The sequence below is a fragment of the Thermoascus crustaceus genome (genome assembly GCF_041956765.1).
Source record: "Thermoascus crustaceus strain CBS 181.67 unplaced genomic scaffold VTN00scaffold_1, whole genome shotgun sequence".
In the NCBI taxonomy this organism is placed as follows: domain Eukaryota; kingdom Fungi; phylum Ascomycota; class Eurotiomycetes; order Eurotiales; family Thermoascaceae; genus Thermoascus; species Thermoascus crustaceus.
In genome coordinates this window covers 1112940-1128021 of record NW_027192527.1, presented here as the reverse complement: position 1 = coordinate 1128021, position 15082 = coordinate 1112940, and the positions used below count along the sequence as shown (strand labels likewise).

Sequence of the window (15082 nt, the reverse complement as noted above, 5' to 3'; positions counted from 1 at the left end):
GCGCGAGTGGCCGGACGGGCCGCCGTAAAATGTGTGCAACATTGGGCCGTCGTCATTGGTCCTGACACTTGCGGACATCCAGATCATCTCCGGAGCCAGCCTCGACACGGAACAATGCGAGATCGATAGCCGAGACTGTCTTTTCCTTTCTTTCCTCTTCTTTTGTTATTTGTGTATTGTTTCCTGAGTCCCAGTCTTTGGGACTAATTCCACTCTTTTTGCTGCCTTCAGGAACAGGAACCTGATTTCGCCAAAGAGAGGCAGTCATGGCGCGTCTCGGCCGCGTAGGGTTCCTGACCCTCGCGGTGGTCTTCCACCTCATATACGTTTATTCGATCTTCGACATATATTTCGTCAGTCCGATCGTTAGTGGAATGAGAGCTTACAGGGTGGAGCGAGAGCCTGGAGCTGAAGCGCCTGCGAAACGACTCGTCCTCTTTGTCGGTGATGGCTTGCGCGCCGACAAGGCCTTCCAGGCCTTCCCCGACCCCTCGCCGCCAGAGGGCATTGATCCGGATCCTGATAATCCCATTTATCTTGCGCCATTTGTACGATCTCGCGCTCTTTTTCACGGAACTTTTGGTGTTTCACATACGCGGGTGCCGACCGAGTCAAGACCCGGCCATGTGGCGCTCATCGCGGGGCTGTACGAGGACGTCTCAGCGGTGACTACGGGGTGGAAGCTAAACCCGGTGAACTTCGACAGCGTTTTCAATCGCAGCCGGCACACATGGAGCTGGGGAAGTCCTGACATCTTGCCGATGTTCAAGGAGGGAGCAGTTCCCGGAAGGATCGATGCGGAGACATACGGCGAAGAGGCGGAGGACTTCACCACGGACGCGACGCAGTTGGACGTCTGGGTGTTTGACAGGGTTAAGGAGCTCTTTGCGTCGGCCAAGAATGACCCCGAGCTGAATTCGAAGCTGAGGGAGGATAAAGTGGTGTTCTTCTTGCATCTACTCGGCCTCGACACTACCGGTCACTCCTACCGGCCATACTCCAAGGAATATCTGCATAATATCAAGGTGGTAGATCAGGGCGTAAGGGAGATTACAGAGCTTATTGAGGATTTCTACGATGACGACAAGACCGCCTTTATCTTCACGGCGGATCATGGAATGAGCGACTTGGGTAGCCACGGTGACGGCCATCCAGATAATACCCGCACACCTCTTGTTGCTTGGGGCTCCGGTGTCGCGAAGCCAAAGCCAGTAACGGAGGGCGAGTCCTCTGGCCACGAGGATGGTTTCTCGTCTGACTGGGGTCTCGACCATATCCGGAGGCATGACGTTGCACAAGGTGACGTCGCTGCCCTCATGGCGTACTTGGTGGGGCTCGATTTCCCCGTCAACTCTGTTGGACAACTTCCTCTGGATTATATAGATGCAAGCCCCAAGGAGAAAGCGTATGCAGCTCTGGCTAATGTGCAGGAGGTTCTGGAGATGTACCGCGTCAAGGAGGAGCAGAAGCGGGAAGTACTGCTGCGGTACAAGCCGTATGCACCGTTGGGAGACGATCAGAATTCGGTTGAGCACCGCCTTGCTGATATTAGGACTCTGATCGCCAACGGTAAGTTTGAGGAGTCAATTTCCAGGTCGTCTGAGTTGTTGTCGACAGCACTGGACGGCCTGCGCTATCTGCAGACATACGACTGGTTGTTCCTGCGGACCATCGTTACCGTGGGGTACTTGGGCTGGATTGCCTACGCCCTGACAACCGTCATTGACCTCCATATTCTGCACGGCTCGTCCGAATCCAATCGTACAGTGTTCAGTACGATGGTCTTCTCGTCAATCCTCGTGGTCCTGTTCTCCATTTTCATGTACCAGCGGTCATCATGGAGATATTACGCATACGGCATATTCCCTGTCTTCTTTTGGGAGGAGGTCTTTGCCAGAAGGAAGGCTCTGGTAGCTGGTCGACAGATTCTTCTGGGCCGTGTCCGCTCAGTTGGAGGATACCTGTCGTTCGGTTTGCAGGCGTTGGCTTTTCTTGGTTTATTGGAGGCACTGGTGAGTATCCACTAGCTTGATTATTGTGTATTTCCAGGTGAAGGAAATCGCCTAACTAACAAATGCCTGTAGGTCCAATCATATTTCCATCGTGAAATCTTCACTGTCTGTTTCATACTCGCAGCTTTCTGGCCTCTGCTGTACGGAACAGGGTTCGTATTAAAGAATAAACTCCTTTCGGCCATCTGGGCAGTTGGCTGCGGGCTGATGAGCATTTTTACCTTGCTTCCCGTTGTAAAAACGGAGAATATTGGCACGATGTATGATTAAGCATTTCCTGCAGACTCTAGTGTGGTGGCATTTTCTAACCGGCGACTTCTGCAGAACTTTTGGTGGCTCACTCATGTTCCTTACGGGGCTATTATACCTGGTCTTCGAGGAGACCTTCGCACGCAATTCCAAGTCACGTCACGGCGCTTCAAGCGCCGTCAGCAGCAGCAGTGGTTCGCGGATAATTATGGGCGTGCAGGTATGATACCAGATCCGATTGGCAGGCACTCGATGGGATTTGCTCTCGTTCTTGAAGGCATTCCAGATTCTTTGTTAATATGATCCTCGTATTTGCTAACCAAGTCATTTGATTTCTGCAGGTTGGGATGGTACTTCTAGCTCTGATTGTCACGAGATCCAGTGCCGCGTCTTTGCAGGCTAAGAAGGGCCTTCCATTTGGCAACCAAGTGATTGGCTGGTTCGTTATGGGTAAGTCCTCCCAAGTGGTCTCCGACCTCTTCTCGCAAGAATCCCGCTCACATATGCTCTATCATGTAGTTACTTCGCTTTTGCTTCCATTCGCCCACCGCCTATATCCAAATAGCAACTACTTGCACCGCCTCATGGTGATCTTCCTCGCATTCTCACCAACGTTCATCATCCTCACCATCTCCTATGAGGGGCTTTTCTACTTTGTGTTCTGCATGACTTTGCTCACCTGGGTCCGACTTGAGCATGCCATATATGTGTACCCGAAAGTGTCGATGTCCGAGGGATGTCGCCAGCGTCACACTGATTCAGCGACGGCCGCCTCTTCACCGTCACAGAAGACAGACGAAGACAGATCTAAGGCCAGTTCTACAGCAGTGACGACTGTAGACTCCCAGACGTATCAATACCGCACCCTCACCACTTCCGATGCGCGTGTGGCGCTCTTTTTCTTCTTCCTCCTTCAATCAGCGTTTTTCAGCACGGGTAACATCGCGTCCATCTCGTCTTTCTCACTTGACAGTGTGTACCGGCTTATCCCGGTCTTTAACCCTTTCAGCCAGGGCGCTCTACTGATCCTCAAGCTTCTCATCCCATTCGCCATCATTAGTGCGAACCTGGGAATTCTGAACCGCAGGCTTGAGGTCGCTCCCAGCGCACTGTTTATGGTGGTTATGGCTATCTCTGACATAATGACACTCAACTTCTTCTATATGGTCCGGGACGAAGGTTCCTGGCTCGACATCGGCACCACAATCAGCCACTTCTGCATTGCAAGCTTTCTTTGCACGTTTGTCGCCGGACTGGAGTTCTTGAGTGAGGTGTTCATCAGCGGCGTCGATGTCGGGATTAACTCCCATTCCACGAGCCTTTCTAAGGCCGGAACAGCGATTGCAGATGCTGTCAACAAAACAGGAGACCTCGTTAATGGCCCTGTTGATGGCACGCAGGCCCCGGTTTCCCCTTCAGAGAGCGACGGGGCGTCCCGTCCTATTACGAACGGGGCAGAGCCTGAGCAGATAAGTGCAGCTGGCGACACTCCTACTACTACTAACAGTACAGCGAAGCCTGTCAACAACATCTCCAACTCTATATGACTATGATATTTACTAGTGTAATTTTGACAATTAGAATCTTTATATGAATTTTTCTATTAACTAGGGGTCCTCTTTGGCCCGTCTCATCCATTGTGCGCTTTGATACCACCGTGCGTGAATCCAAATAACCCTTTTTCTTGATGTCGGACCATCATATGAGCTTCTATTATTAACCCCGGGCTATTGCACCTTTCAATTTAGAAGCCATGGATGGTAGTGTACAAGACAGTAGGTATCCGTGGACTGACAGGAGTGCTCCGTAAAGATGTCAACGATAGACCGTGGAGTCACAGCATGATTCAGGCGAACTGTAACTTCCCGGTAGCTGCACCGCTTTCCCGGAGATATTGCAGTGGAGTACAGTACGAAGTGAACGCCCATGCACATCTGCGGATAGATTAGATGTACCCCATAGAGACCTGGATTCAGCTACACGGACGGTAGTCCGAGAAAGCAGTTAGGTTCGGTTGATTCCGGGACCGCCTGTATCGCAGCCTTCCTTGTAATAACCCTGAAAGAAACTGGTTCCCTACATGTAGACAGAAATGTATGTACTCACTCCTACCCGCAGCTCAAACAATGTACCAGTCCTGAAACAATACTCATTTTCTGCGGAAGACTTTGTCGCCCAATCGACGTCAGCGGCTTCAGCTCAGGCTTACCTACCCTACCTAACCTACTTGGCAGCTAACTGAATAGACTAAATCTCCGCCGTCCAACCACACGTCTCCGCAACCCCGCGTTTTTCCTTTCCACTTCACCCGCACGATTCATTCACATGCCCCCGGAACACGGGATATTGTCGGACATGACGCAGCATTCCTTAACTTGGCAGCAGCAGCAGCAGCAGGCAATAAGTGGTAACTGGTCAGGCGTCTTACTGAGGATCTCGTTGGATGGTCCATACGTAGCCAAGAATGATCTGAGCTAAGATGGATGGATTTGGTCCTTCACCGTGGCTTGTGAATCCGAGGCATCTATGAGCGATAATACGAAGTTGGATTAGATGCATACATGGATTAGGTAGGTACCTAGGTACCTAGGGCTTGTCTTTGGTGCTGCAGAGGCAGGGCTAGTACAAAGGTGTTCCTTGCTCCACGGTCTTGTGTCCTCGTCTCTCCAAATATATACATAGCAACTAGGTAACCGACTATATTCTTCATGCCTAAGGAGATAGCTAGGTAAGTACTTATCTGTTCTTTTTCTTTCCTGAAGAAGGCAGTGCATGCCTGACGACTTAGTATATATGATCTGCTTTGGCGCCGTGTTCGGAAGGCGACATATAGTACATTTCTGCAGGTAAAAACATGTGGTAGCGGGGTCTTGGTACAGTACCCGTTAGGTACCTTAAAGATCAGTTCAAGATCCATCCATTGGAGGTGGACCCGCCGTCAGGTACTAATTACTAACCTCCTGCTCTTGTTATTAGCTACCTAGGTAAAGTCTGTTTCAAGATTTAAATTTCTTGGTAGAGATTCTTGGGTGTATGCCAGTCGGTTAGGTAGGTGTCTGGTAGGTGGGGAAGAGCATGTGAAAATTATGGACACTCTGTAGTAGAGGAAATCAACTCTGGATAACAATGGAATAAAATGACCTATCCTGGACATCAATAATAAAAATTTTTAACCGTGTATGCGAGTTGTTTCTCTATTAGTTGCGAGGTGATGACAGTGGCAGCCATGTACAATGGGTAATTTGATAGCTGTATCTATTCGCCTGTTCTATTTGCATTGTTGTCACCTCGCATCATGACTATAAATATGTGGACCGACAAAACTGCTTCAATACAAAAAGAGTCCATGACATCTAATTGCAACCAATACTGGCATCTCCCAGCTAAAAACATAATAATAGGTATATGCACTTGCCAGAGAGCACTGTGGCATACTGGACGAGCGGCAACTGGAAATAGGTCATTGTACTACCTGAGCTGGACAAAGAGCACATGCAAGACATGCACACGTTGGCCGCGGGCAACGGTGGTGCCCCCGCTGTTCGTGGATCATGCGTCCCGTCCAGACTACTACCCAACTTTAGTAGCCACGAAGAATGCTGGCGTGCGGCAGTTCTCCAGAAATAACAAGTATCGATGGCCAGAGAAGAGAAGGATACTATAATAATAATACATAGAATAGGTAGGTAGTAAGTACCTAACTGCATAGCTGGTAGCTGCAGACAAGTACTTCGCACGGCATCAGGATTGTAGGACAGAGACAGCGGATCCTGATTCTCGGGAGGGACTCCAAGGGAACGGTAGAGAACGCGGGGAGGCTTGATAACTGGCAGAAGATGATGGGCTGCCCTATAACCCGCTGGCAGAAGCCTGAGGGTAGAAGGCTGCGAGGTACCCGGGTGGATCACGGCGGTCTGGGCTCGGGGGCGCATTCCAAGGGACCCCACCCGCTGGAAACGGCTTCAGGAGCGCCTCATTTAGTTAAACGGTCCCCCGCGTGCCGGCGGCCTCGTGGGCCTGGCGGGCCCCGGCCTCCAGCGGACGAGGAGCGGCGCTGCGCTTGCGACGCCGACAAGTCTTGTTCCTCTTGTCTTGCGACTGGAATTGCCGGTCGGAAACCAATTGAGTAGCTTGCTTCGTGTAGGATTCTTTGCTCTTGTCATTGTCACAATCATCATCACCATGTCTGCAGTCGGTGCTGTCGCGTCCTTCTGATAGCTACCTAACCTAGGCCTCCTGACCCCCCAAACAGTCACCGCCAGCCCCTCTATTGCCACAAGCTCCTCGCACGGGTCCGTCTTCCACACCATCGCGGCTCCAGGCTCCTCAGATCCCCGTTGTCTTTGCTCGCACCCTGAGCCTTAGTGGTCTCAGCCCTGATCTCCATCTCAGTGTCGTTCCTCTCCCTCCGCTCCCTCCGCAACTCTTCCTATCCAGTTCTTGTGTGGTGCCAACCCAGCCATTCCCTCCCGACCTTGGCCGTGTCCGTTCCGTCGACTTTCTGCGCTCGCTCACCGCGGGCAGGGACGAGCGAGACACGCTGGGATTTCTGACGTACGGGATCCTCAGTCTTCGATCGTCGTCTCTTCGACCTCCTCTCTATCCTCGCACACGATTTTTCCTTTCCGCCCCGGACCGCATAAGCTGCCTGTTCTCTGCATGCTTGATGGAGACCTCCCGCCATGACTACGACCGCAGAATCTCATCCTGAACAACCCGCCGTCACCGAGCCCAGTCCTGCGACCAGTAACAGTGGTTCGGCGGGCACCCCCGCGGTTGCTCCGCGCAGCCGTGGGCAATCCGGAGTCCCAAACTCAGGTCATGCGAGTTTCAGAAGGTGGGTGTGCATCTCCGCAGCTCTTGGTGTGGTGTCCTTTGCGGGTGCTTGGGTTCAGGGATAAAAACGGAGTGGGCAGAAAGGAAAAGGAGGTGGGCGTGGGAGATTTCTTTTAAAAAAGAAAGATCGGAGAATTTACAGTCCTACAAGTATATATGCTGATTTATCTCGGTTCGCATTCTAGGCAACGTGCGTCGCGGGCTTGTGAGGTACGTTCCGTCGCTTTCTTGGGGTCGACGCGACCTGGTGGTTTGCGAGTGCCTCGGTACCTCGGTCTACCGCTTTGCTTATCTGCCTGCATACATCACTTTGGGGGGGGTTATCAATTCCAGAACGCAACAAAAGAACGAATGTGGCTGACGCTAGCTTTTTTTGATTTTATTTTTATTTAGACATGCCATGCTAGAAAGGTCAGTATCCGCCGCGTCCAGCAGGTCGTCCGTTTTGAGATCGCGACCAATCGCGGTAGCGCAGATCGCCAGACATACTGACGGGACTCATGCACAGGTCCGATGTGACGCCGCAAGCCTCGGGGTACCTTGCACCAACTGCGTAGCCTTTTCAATCGAATGCAGGATTCCGACGCCCAAGCGGAAGAAGAACCAGGCCAAATCCAAAGATGGCAGCGGGTATGTTTCGTGCACGCTCATCTCACTCCCCGCCTGACTACATTTGCTTACCTCTCATCCTCCTCAAGGAGCGACGACCCCAACGACAACGCTCATGATGGTCTCCCGAGGAGGGACCCCAACGATCGCTTCGGCTACAGAACAAAACCAATGTCCGTTGACGGGATGCCGGCGGCGTCACTGTCAGAATCACAGGCAGCTCAGCAGGCCTCGTTTAACTCATCGCAAGCCCAATTCATGAAGCCAAAGTTTTCCAGAGCGCCTATCAAAGAAGCTGGAAGGGTCGCATATCTTGGCGAGTCATCAAATCTGTCGCTCCTCGTCCAGGATCGGCATGGAACAACAGACGTCGTGCACTACCCTCTCCCGGAGCACATCAAAGGATCCAGAGCGAGACTGACGGATCTCGATAACTTGGAGATCGATATCTTGCACCAAAGGGGGGCGTTCCTGCTTCCTCCAAAACACCTGTGTGATGAGCTCGTGGAGGCCTATTTTAAGTGGGTTGCACCAGTCGTGCCGATAATCAATCGGAGTCGTTTCATGCGGCGGTATCGCGATCCGAAGAATCCGCCATCTCTCCTGCTGCTACAGGCCATCCTCCTTGCTGGATCAAGGGTATGCAACAACCCGCAACTCATGGATCCTTCCGGTTCCACGACTCCTGCAGCTATGACCTTTTATAAGCGCGCAAAGGCTCTGTACGACGCCAACTACGAAGATGATCGTGTCACGATTGTACAGGCGCTGACGCTGATGGGCTGGTATTGGGAAGGTCCTGAAGGTTAGTCCCGCGGATCCTGCGTTCTACCGTTTTCTTTCCTTACTCATCTCTGACACGGTCCAGACGTCACCAAGAATGTGTTCTACTGGAGTAGAGTCGCCATCGTTGTCGCTCAGGGCTCTGGCATGCATCGGAGGTGAGTCGCTGTCCGAGAGCTCTGGAAAGATCATCGTTTTGGGTTCGCGACTGACAATTGTGTAGCGTGGAAAACTCACAGCTGAGCAAAGCTGATAAGAGGTTATGGAAGCGCATCTGGTGGACTCTCTTCACAAGAGACCGGTCTGTCGCGGTTGCGCTTGGACGACCGATCACCATCAACACGGACGATTCGGACGTGGAGATGCTGACCGAAGATGACTTTATCGAAGATGAGGATGATGCCCCAGCCGAATATCCTCCCGACCCAGTGCACGTTCAGTTCTTCCTCCAGTACGTCAAGCTGTGTGAGATCATGGGTCTTGTTCTTTCGCAGCAGTACTCGGTGGCGTCCAAAACGAGGCGCAACAATGCGATTGACTTGACGCATTCGGATATGGCGCTAGCGGATTGGCTTCAAAATTGTCCCAAGGAAGTGTGCTGGGGACCATCCCGGCACCATTTCTGGGCAGCTCTGCTACATGCAAATTACTAGTGAGTCCCTGATCGTTAAGAAACCAAAAACGGTGGATAAGAGAAAACTAACGTCGGTAGCACCACTTTGTGTCTCTTACATAGGGCGCATATGCCGCCTGCCTCATCTGCCTCGTATCGAGTGGACGAGATGGCATATCCGTCACGGACCATCGCCTTCCAAGCCGCTTGCATGATAACGTCCATAATCGAAAACCTGCAGGCGCACAACGAAATGCGACTCACACCTGCATTTATGTAAGTCCTCTCTCTTTTCGTCAAATGGATTTCGAACGATTTGTGAGGCCAACTCTTTCGTAGTGTTTACAGTTTGTTTTCCGCCTTGATTATGCACGTCTATCAAATGCGGTCATCAGTTCCGTCCATTGTCGCAGCCTGCCAACAGAGAATCAATATCTGCATGCAGGCGCTCAAGGACGTGTCCAGAGTCTGGCTAGTGGCGAAGATGGTCCACACGCTGTTCGAGTCCATCCTAGGTAACAAGGTCCTTGAAGAACGCCTTCAGAAGGCGGCGGGAAAGCGGCATCAGAGGATGCGACCGGATAACCCTCCGCCTGCAAAGAAACTCGATCATCCGCCGAAACGCAAGTTTGATGATATGGATATCGGGTTGCCGAATGGAGGACCTACGCCTCCAGTCTCCTATGAACGCTCTCGTCCTCAGACGCCAGTTGTCGCCCCGTCCAGGGAGTCAGGTCAGAGGGAATCGGGCCAGCCATCCATGGGCTCGTTGCAGACGTCCCCTAACGCACAGCGCGCGCCGCAGGATGCATACGGGACGGGAGCTTCGCGCGGGAACACGAGACCGACAACCCCATTCAATCCTTCGTTTTCTGTACCTGCAACGCCCCCGGATCTCTTTCTTGTCACCCGCAACTCGCCCAATATCTCACAGTCCCTTTGGGAGAACTTTCAGCCTGACCAGCTATTCCCTGACGGGACGAACATATTCCCTGAACTGGCGTCACCGCCCACCAACTCCTTGGACCCGCAGCTGCAGATGTCGACACAACTCCAGCCACAGGATATGCAGCAGCGGTCGATGATGATGAATCAGCAGCAACTACACTCTCGCAATCGCGGGTCCCAGGACAGCCCGTCACTGTTCTCTGGAGTGCCCACGGGAATGGGCGGCGTACAGTCCCAGCACCAGATGTTTGCTAACCAGAACCAGCATTCGTGGCCAATGCAGGGTCTGGATGCGTCCCTGGCTGGAACGGGGCTGGATGCCTCGAGTCAGGATGATAACTGGAGCAGTAGCTCTCGGGGTCAAGGGCCGACTGCGCCGACGACCCTCAACGTTGAGGACTGGTATTATTTTGTGATGTCGACACATGTCTAGCGATGGTATACTAATTGTTCGTCTTTAGGTTTCAATTCTTTGGCATCAACGGGAGCTTTGGCGATTTAACTACGGATCCGCTATGATGATACCCCTTCGAACGGGTGCCCTTCCTTCTCGATCCGTTACAACGCTTATGACCTGTACAACAGTATCCATTTCCTGGAGGTGTTTGCGCTGGCGTGTGCTGCCTTTTTTTTCCTCTCTCTTCGGCGTGTTCGACAACCGGGTATTGCTATTATCCCTGCTACTGATGGAGGCGATTCGGACAACCTGCAAAATACTCTTTTCACAATACATTTGGATACCATTTACGTCTATATATTACACAAGTTATCTGCCGCCTTGTTCTTTGGCATTTTAATTCCGCCGCGCGCACATCTAACCTGTGGCCTCTTTTTATTATCAAGTTGTTCTACTGGCTTTCTGCTTCGGGAACCAGAAGGTTGACCTGTTTGGACCTGTGAAACGTTGGAGAATCCGGAGGAGTTTATATATTGGAAAATATGGAATATGTTCTGGCCATCTATTGCAGTTTTATCTTCTACGGGGTACTCTCTGGGATGGGATTTGGATCAGCTCTTCGATTTTACCGTGTATATAAGGTACCTAATATTCATTTGGCGGTGAGAGCAGTTCTCGTGCTGTCGGTCAATAGCACGAAATATTCGAGTTGAGAGGGTAGTGTTTGCAATCGGACGAGCAACTTGAACTGGACCTGATTGATCTTCAGGATAGCCAAAAAAGTGTTAGTGCGGATGACGGAATCGCCCCTGTAAAAAGCAAGCGCTGCGGCCAGCGAACCAGAGCGCCGTGTTTGCGGAGCGGTCAGCGGGTTCCGTTCGATCTCCGCAGTCACCACGCTCTGAAAGATCGCAGCGTCTTTCTTTTCTCATCCCCTCCAGTCATCTCTGTGAATTGTCCTTTTTTTTGGCCGTGGTGGTTGCGACGCCTTCCTCATCGCGTCGTTTTTCCCCTAGTCTCCCTCGTCTCCTCTTCCTCAACTTACTCACCCCGACTCTCTCCTCTGCCCCACCCCGCAGCGATGTCGGCCTCAGAATCGGGGGCGTCCAGCGCCGCTGCGGCTTCGACGACGACGACGGGAGAGAAAGCCAATGCTTTGAAGAAGGCCTTTCCTCACGTTGACCTCGACGGGCACAACCTCCCTCCGTCGCCGGCTCCTTCGACACCGCGTACGGGACGGCGATATGCGCTTGCCACGGAGCTTGTGTACACCGAAAGCAATGACCAGTACAATGCGAGCAGCGTTCCAATTTATCAGGTAGAGGCGCTTTACAGCCAGCGAGGTTTCCGATATAGAAGATGGATTGCTAATACATCCGAATTTAGAGCGCTACGTTCAAGCAGACCTCCGGCGGCGGAGGCGGGGAGTATGACTACACTCGCTCTGGCAACCCGACCAGGACACACCTCGAGCGGCACCTGGCAAAGATCATGTCCGCGCAGCGCGCGCTCGTAGTCTCTTCCGGTATGGCTGCGCTGGATGTCATCACGCGGCTGCTCCGTCCCGGAGACGAAGTTGTCACCGGTGATGACCTCTACGGCGGCACACACCGTCTGCTCAAGTACCTGTCGATGCACGGCGGAATCGTGGTCCACCACGTTGACACGACGCAGCCAGAGAATGTGCAGAAGGTGCTGAACCCCAAGACTGCCATGGTGCTGCTGGAGACCCCCACGAACCCGCTTATCAAGATCGTCGACATCCCGCGGGTTGCGGCGCTGGCACATGAGGCGAACCCGAACTGTCTGGTCGCGGTCGACAACACCATGCTGTCCCCTCTGCTGCTCAACCCGCTTGAGCTGGGTGCGGACATCGTCTACGAGAGTGGTACCAAGTATCTGTCTGGCCACCATGACCTGATGGCCGGTGTGATCGCAGTGAACGACCTTGCCCTGGGCGAGCGGCTCTACTTCCCCATCAATGCGTCGGGTTGCGGACTGTCGCCGTTCGACTCGTGGCTGCTGATGCGCGGCGTCAAGACTCTCAAGGTCCGCATGGAGCAGCAGCAGGCCAACGCGCAGCGCATCGCCGAGTTCCTGGAGTCGCATGGCTTCAAGGTGAGATACCCCGGCCTGCGCTCGCACCCGCAGTATGAGCTGCACCACTCGATGGCCCGAGGCGCTGGCGCGGTGCTCTCCTTTGAGACGGGTGACGTCGCCATGAGCGAGCGCATTGTGGAGGGTGCGAAGCTGTGGGCCATCAGCGTCAGTTTCGGGTGTGTCAACAGTCTGATCAGCATGCCCTGCCGGATGAGCCACGCCAGCATCGACGCAAAGACGCGGGCGGAGCGGGCCATGCCGGAGGATCTTATCCGGCTATGTGTCGGCATCGAGGATGCGGACGATCTAATCGATGATCTGAGGAGAGCGGTAAGTCATGGGACCGGATATTTATTTTGATAAGGCTAACTTTCTAACTCCGCACAGCTCGTGCAAGCCGGCGCGGTTAAGGTAACGATGGATGGCTTCGAGGCGGCCAACCGCACCGCAGAGGGCCAGGAGGCTGCTTCTGCCGCTACATGATTGTAATTAAGCTCTGTTGAATCTTGTCTATACGTTGCCATGTCTTTTTTTTTTTCTTGATTTAGGGGATATCTCTATGCGGGCGTTCTTGTGGGGTAAAAATTTCAATGGATATATTTATCATCGGAGCTTGGCTCCTCTCACGTTTTGGAAGATGTTGGAAATGAAATCGAATGCACTGTACAGATGTAGTCTCCCTGTATAGATGACGAAATGACAAAGCATCGGCTCCCATTGCTCGCGAGTCGCTGCAACCGCGGCTGTCGCGCACTGCGCAGTCGATGCGCTATGCCCGGATCGGATTAGCGAGACCCGGCATCGGAGTCATGGCGGCGCTGAGTGGCCGGGATGCTCCGTCAGCTTCGCCGCGAGGTGATTGATAATGATTCAGGCGCTGCTTTCTTTTCGTCGGCTTTCGATCTGTTCGTGGTCAGCCGGTTATCATGATGTATTCTTAATCTTGGTGTTGTCTTGTGTTCTTTGCCTTCGTCCTGTTTGCAGCTAGATAGAAGAAAAAAAAATCTCTTAATGTCAACCTGTCGCGTGCTCAGTTTCTCTACGAGATAGAGGCATTTTCGTGTCCATCCGGGCCTTTTTCGCCTCCCTTTTCAGTCGCAATTGAGTCAAGATCATGACTCGCAATGCGGCGATGCAAGATGCCTCTGGATCCAGCGCAGCCATAGGTCCTGCCTCGGACCGTCCCGCGTCCAAGATGACCGCTACCAAGGCCTGGAATACGGACAGCTTGGGGCTGCGGTTGGGCGCGGACGTTGCGAGTGCTGCCACGGCCGGGGCGTTGATCTGTCCCATCATCACGATCATTGATCGGTAGGATGCTCGTTCTCCGTTACAGGTAAACAATGCTCACCAGACTGCCCGCAGTGCCATCATCGAGAAAGCCGCCAAGGGGATCCCCATCACTCACACCACGACGTCCTGCCTCCGTTCGATGGCCACCAGCCCCCGCGGCTTTTTCCTCTCCACGCCGTTCCTGCTCATCTACACCCTCTACTCGACCACCTACCTGACCGCAAATGCCATCGACACGGTCACCTCGACCGTGCGGAACCAGCCCTTCTCGACGGTCACCCCGGGGACGGCCAAGTTCCTGACCACGACGAGCGTGAACATGGCCATCTGCGTGTACAAGGACGCCCGGTTCGCGAAGATCTTCGGCGCGTCCCCGCAATCCTCCAATGATCCCGCAAAGGCCGCCGCCTCCGCGGCAGCCACGGCCGCCAAAAAGATCCCCAAGATCTCCTACTCCCTCTTCTGCCTCCGCGACAGCGTGACCATCTTCGCCTCCTTCAACGTCCCGGCCCTGATCGCGCCCTCGATCCCGGACTCCGTCGCCTCCACACCGGGCATGAAGGCCGCCATGGCCCAGTTCGCCAGCCCCGCCCTCATGCAGTTCGTCAGCACCCCCATGCACCTGCTCGGTCTGGACCTGTACAACCGCCAGCCGCCCGGCGGGCTCGGCTGGCGGGAGAGATTGGCCCGGATCAGACGTGATTACATCCCCAGCTCGTTTGCGCGGATGGGGAAGATCGTCCCCGCGTACGGGGTTGGTGGGGTTGTGAATGTGCGGATGAGGGCGGCGTTGATGGGAGGGTTGGAGAGGATGGCTGAGGAGAAGGATCAGAAGAATCAGACGAAGGCGGCTATCTGAATAGAAAGACATATCAACCATACATACATAAAGGTGGGAGGGGGCCACCAGATATAGAGAGGTTAGAGAAAGTAGAGGCGTTCTCGAGGACGATCTCTCGAGAAGGTCCTGTACCTGCTGTTTTTGTTTTGCATGCGTCTTTTTTTTTGTTTCTTCGTTTTTTTGACCCGGTTTTGGCGCTCAGTTCTCTGGATAACTAACGAACGATCTCGCCCGTGATGATGACTTACGAACGAGCTTTGTCACGTCTAACTTGGTCAGTCAATCAGTCAGTCAGTCAGTTTTCAGTTTTCATATAATTCAATTGATTTGTTGATGGTTATATCATCTCACAAGAGAACTCTCAAAAACTCTCCACTTTCTCTCTCTCTCTCTCTCTCTCT

At 53.1% G+C, this 15082-nt stretch overlaps 5 protein-coding genes across 5 annotated transcripts; 4 read left to right on the top strand and 1 right to left on the bottom strand.

Moving 5' to 3' along the window:
- Nucleotides 1-266: 266 nt before the first annotated feature.
- VTN00DRAFT_399 (uncharacterized protein) lies at nucleotides 267-3808 on the top strand (the record flags this gene model as incomplete). Its single annotated transcript, XM_069430367.1, has 5 exons — nucleotides 267-2012; nucleotides 2085-2272; nucleotides 2337-2481; nucleotides 2603-2711; nucleotides 2781-3808. The coding sequence occupies 5 exons, from the start codon at nucleotides 267-269 to the stop codon at nucleotides 3806-3808; spliced, it is 3216 nt and encodes a 1071-aa protein (XP_069291107.1).
- A 2434-nt stretch (nucleotides 3809-6242) lies between these two features.
- VTN00DRAFT_398 (uncharacterized protein) lies at nucleotides 6243-6648 on the bottom strand (the record flags this gene model as incomplete). Its single annotated transcript, XM_069430356.1, has 2 exons — nucleotides 6243-6409; nucleotides 6552-6648. The coding sequence occupies 2 exons, from the start codon at nucleotides 6646-6648 to the stop codon at nucleotides 6243-6245; spliced, it is 264 nt and encodes an 87-aa protein (XP_069291106.1).
- Nucleotides 6649-6943: 295 nt separating this feature from the next.
- VTN00DRAFT_397 (uncharacterized protein) lies at nucleotides 6944-10569 on the top strand (the record flags this gene model as incomplete). Its single annotated transcript, XM_069430345.1, has 10 exons — nucleotides 6944-7098; nucleotides 7283-7307; nucleotides 7491-7508; nucleotides 7606-7727; nucleotides 7796-8511; nucleotides 8575-8647; nucleotides 8713-9141; nucleotides 9202-9378; nucleotides 9442-10452; nucleotides 10512-10569. The coding sequence occupies 10 exons, from the start codon at nucleotides 6944-6946 to the stop codon at nucleotides 10567-10569; spliced, it is 2784 nt and encodes a 927-aa protein (XP_069291105.1).
- Nucleotides 10570-11528: 959 nt separating this feature from the next.
- VTN00DRAFT_396 (uncharacterized protein) lies at nucleotides 11529-13030 on the top strand (the record flags this gene model as incomplete). Its single annotated transcript, XM_069430334.1, has 3 exons — nucleotides 11529-11765; nucleotides 11834-12877; nucleotides 12935-13030. The coding sequence occupies 3 exons, from the start codon at nucleotides 11529-11531 to the stop codon at nucleotides 13028-13030; spliced, it is 1377 nt and encodes a 458-aa protein (XP_069291104.1).
- Nucleotides 13031-13661: 631 nt separating this feature from the next.
- VTN00DRAFT_395 (uncharacterized protein) lies at nucleotides 13662-14699 on the top strand (the record flags this gene model as incomplete). The annotated part of the gene is made up of 2 exons (XM_069430323.1): nucleotides 13662-13858; nucleotides 13913-14699. 2 exons carry the CDS (start codon nucleotides 13662-13664, stop codon nucleotides 14697-14699), a joined length of 984 nt encoding a protein of 327 aa, XP_069291103.1.
- Nucleotides 14700-15082: the final 383 nt, after the last annotated feature.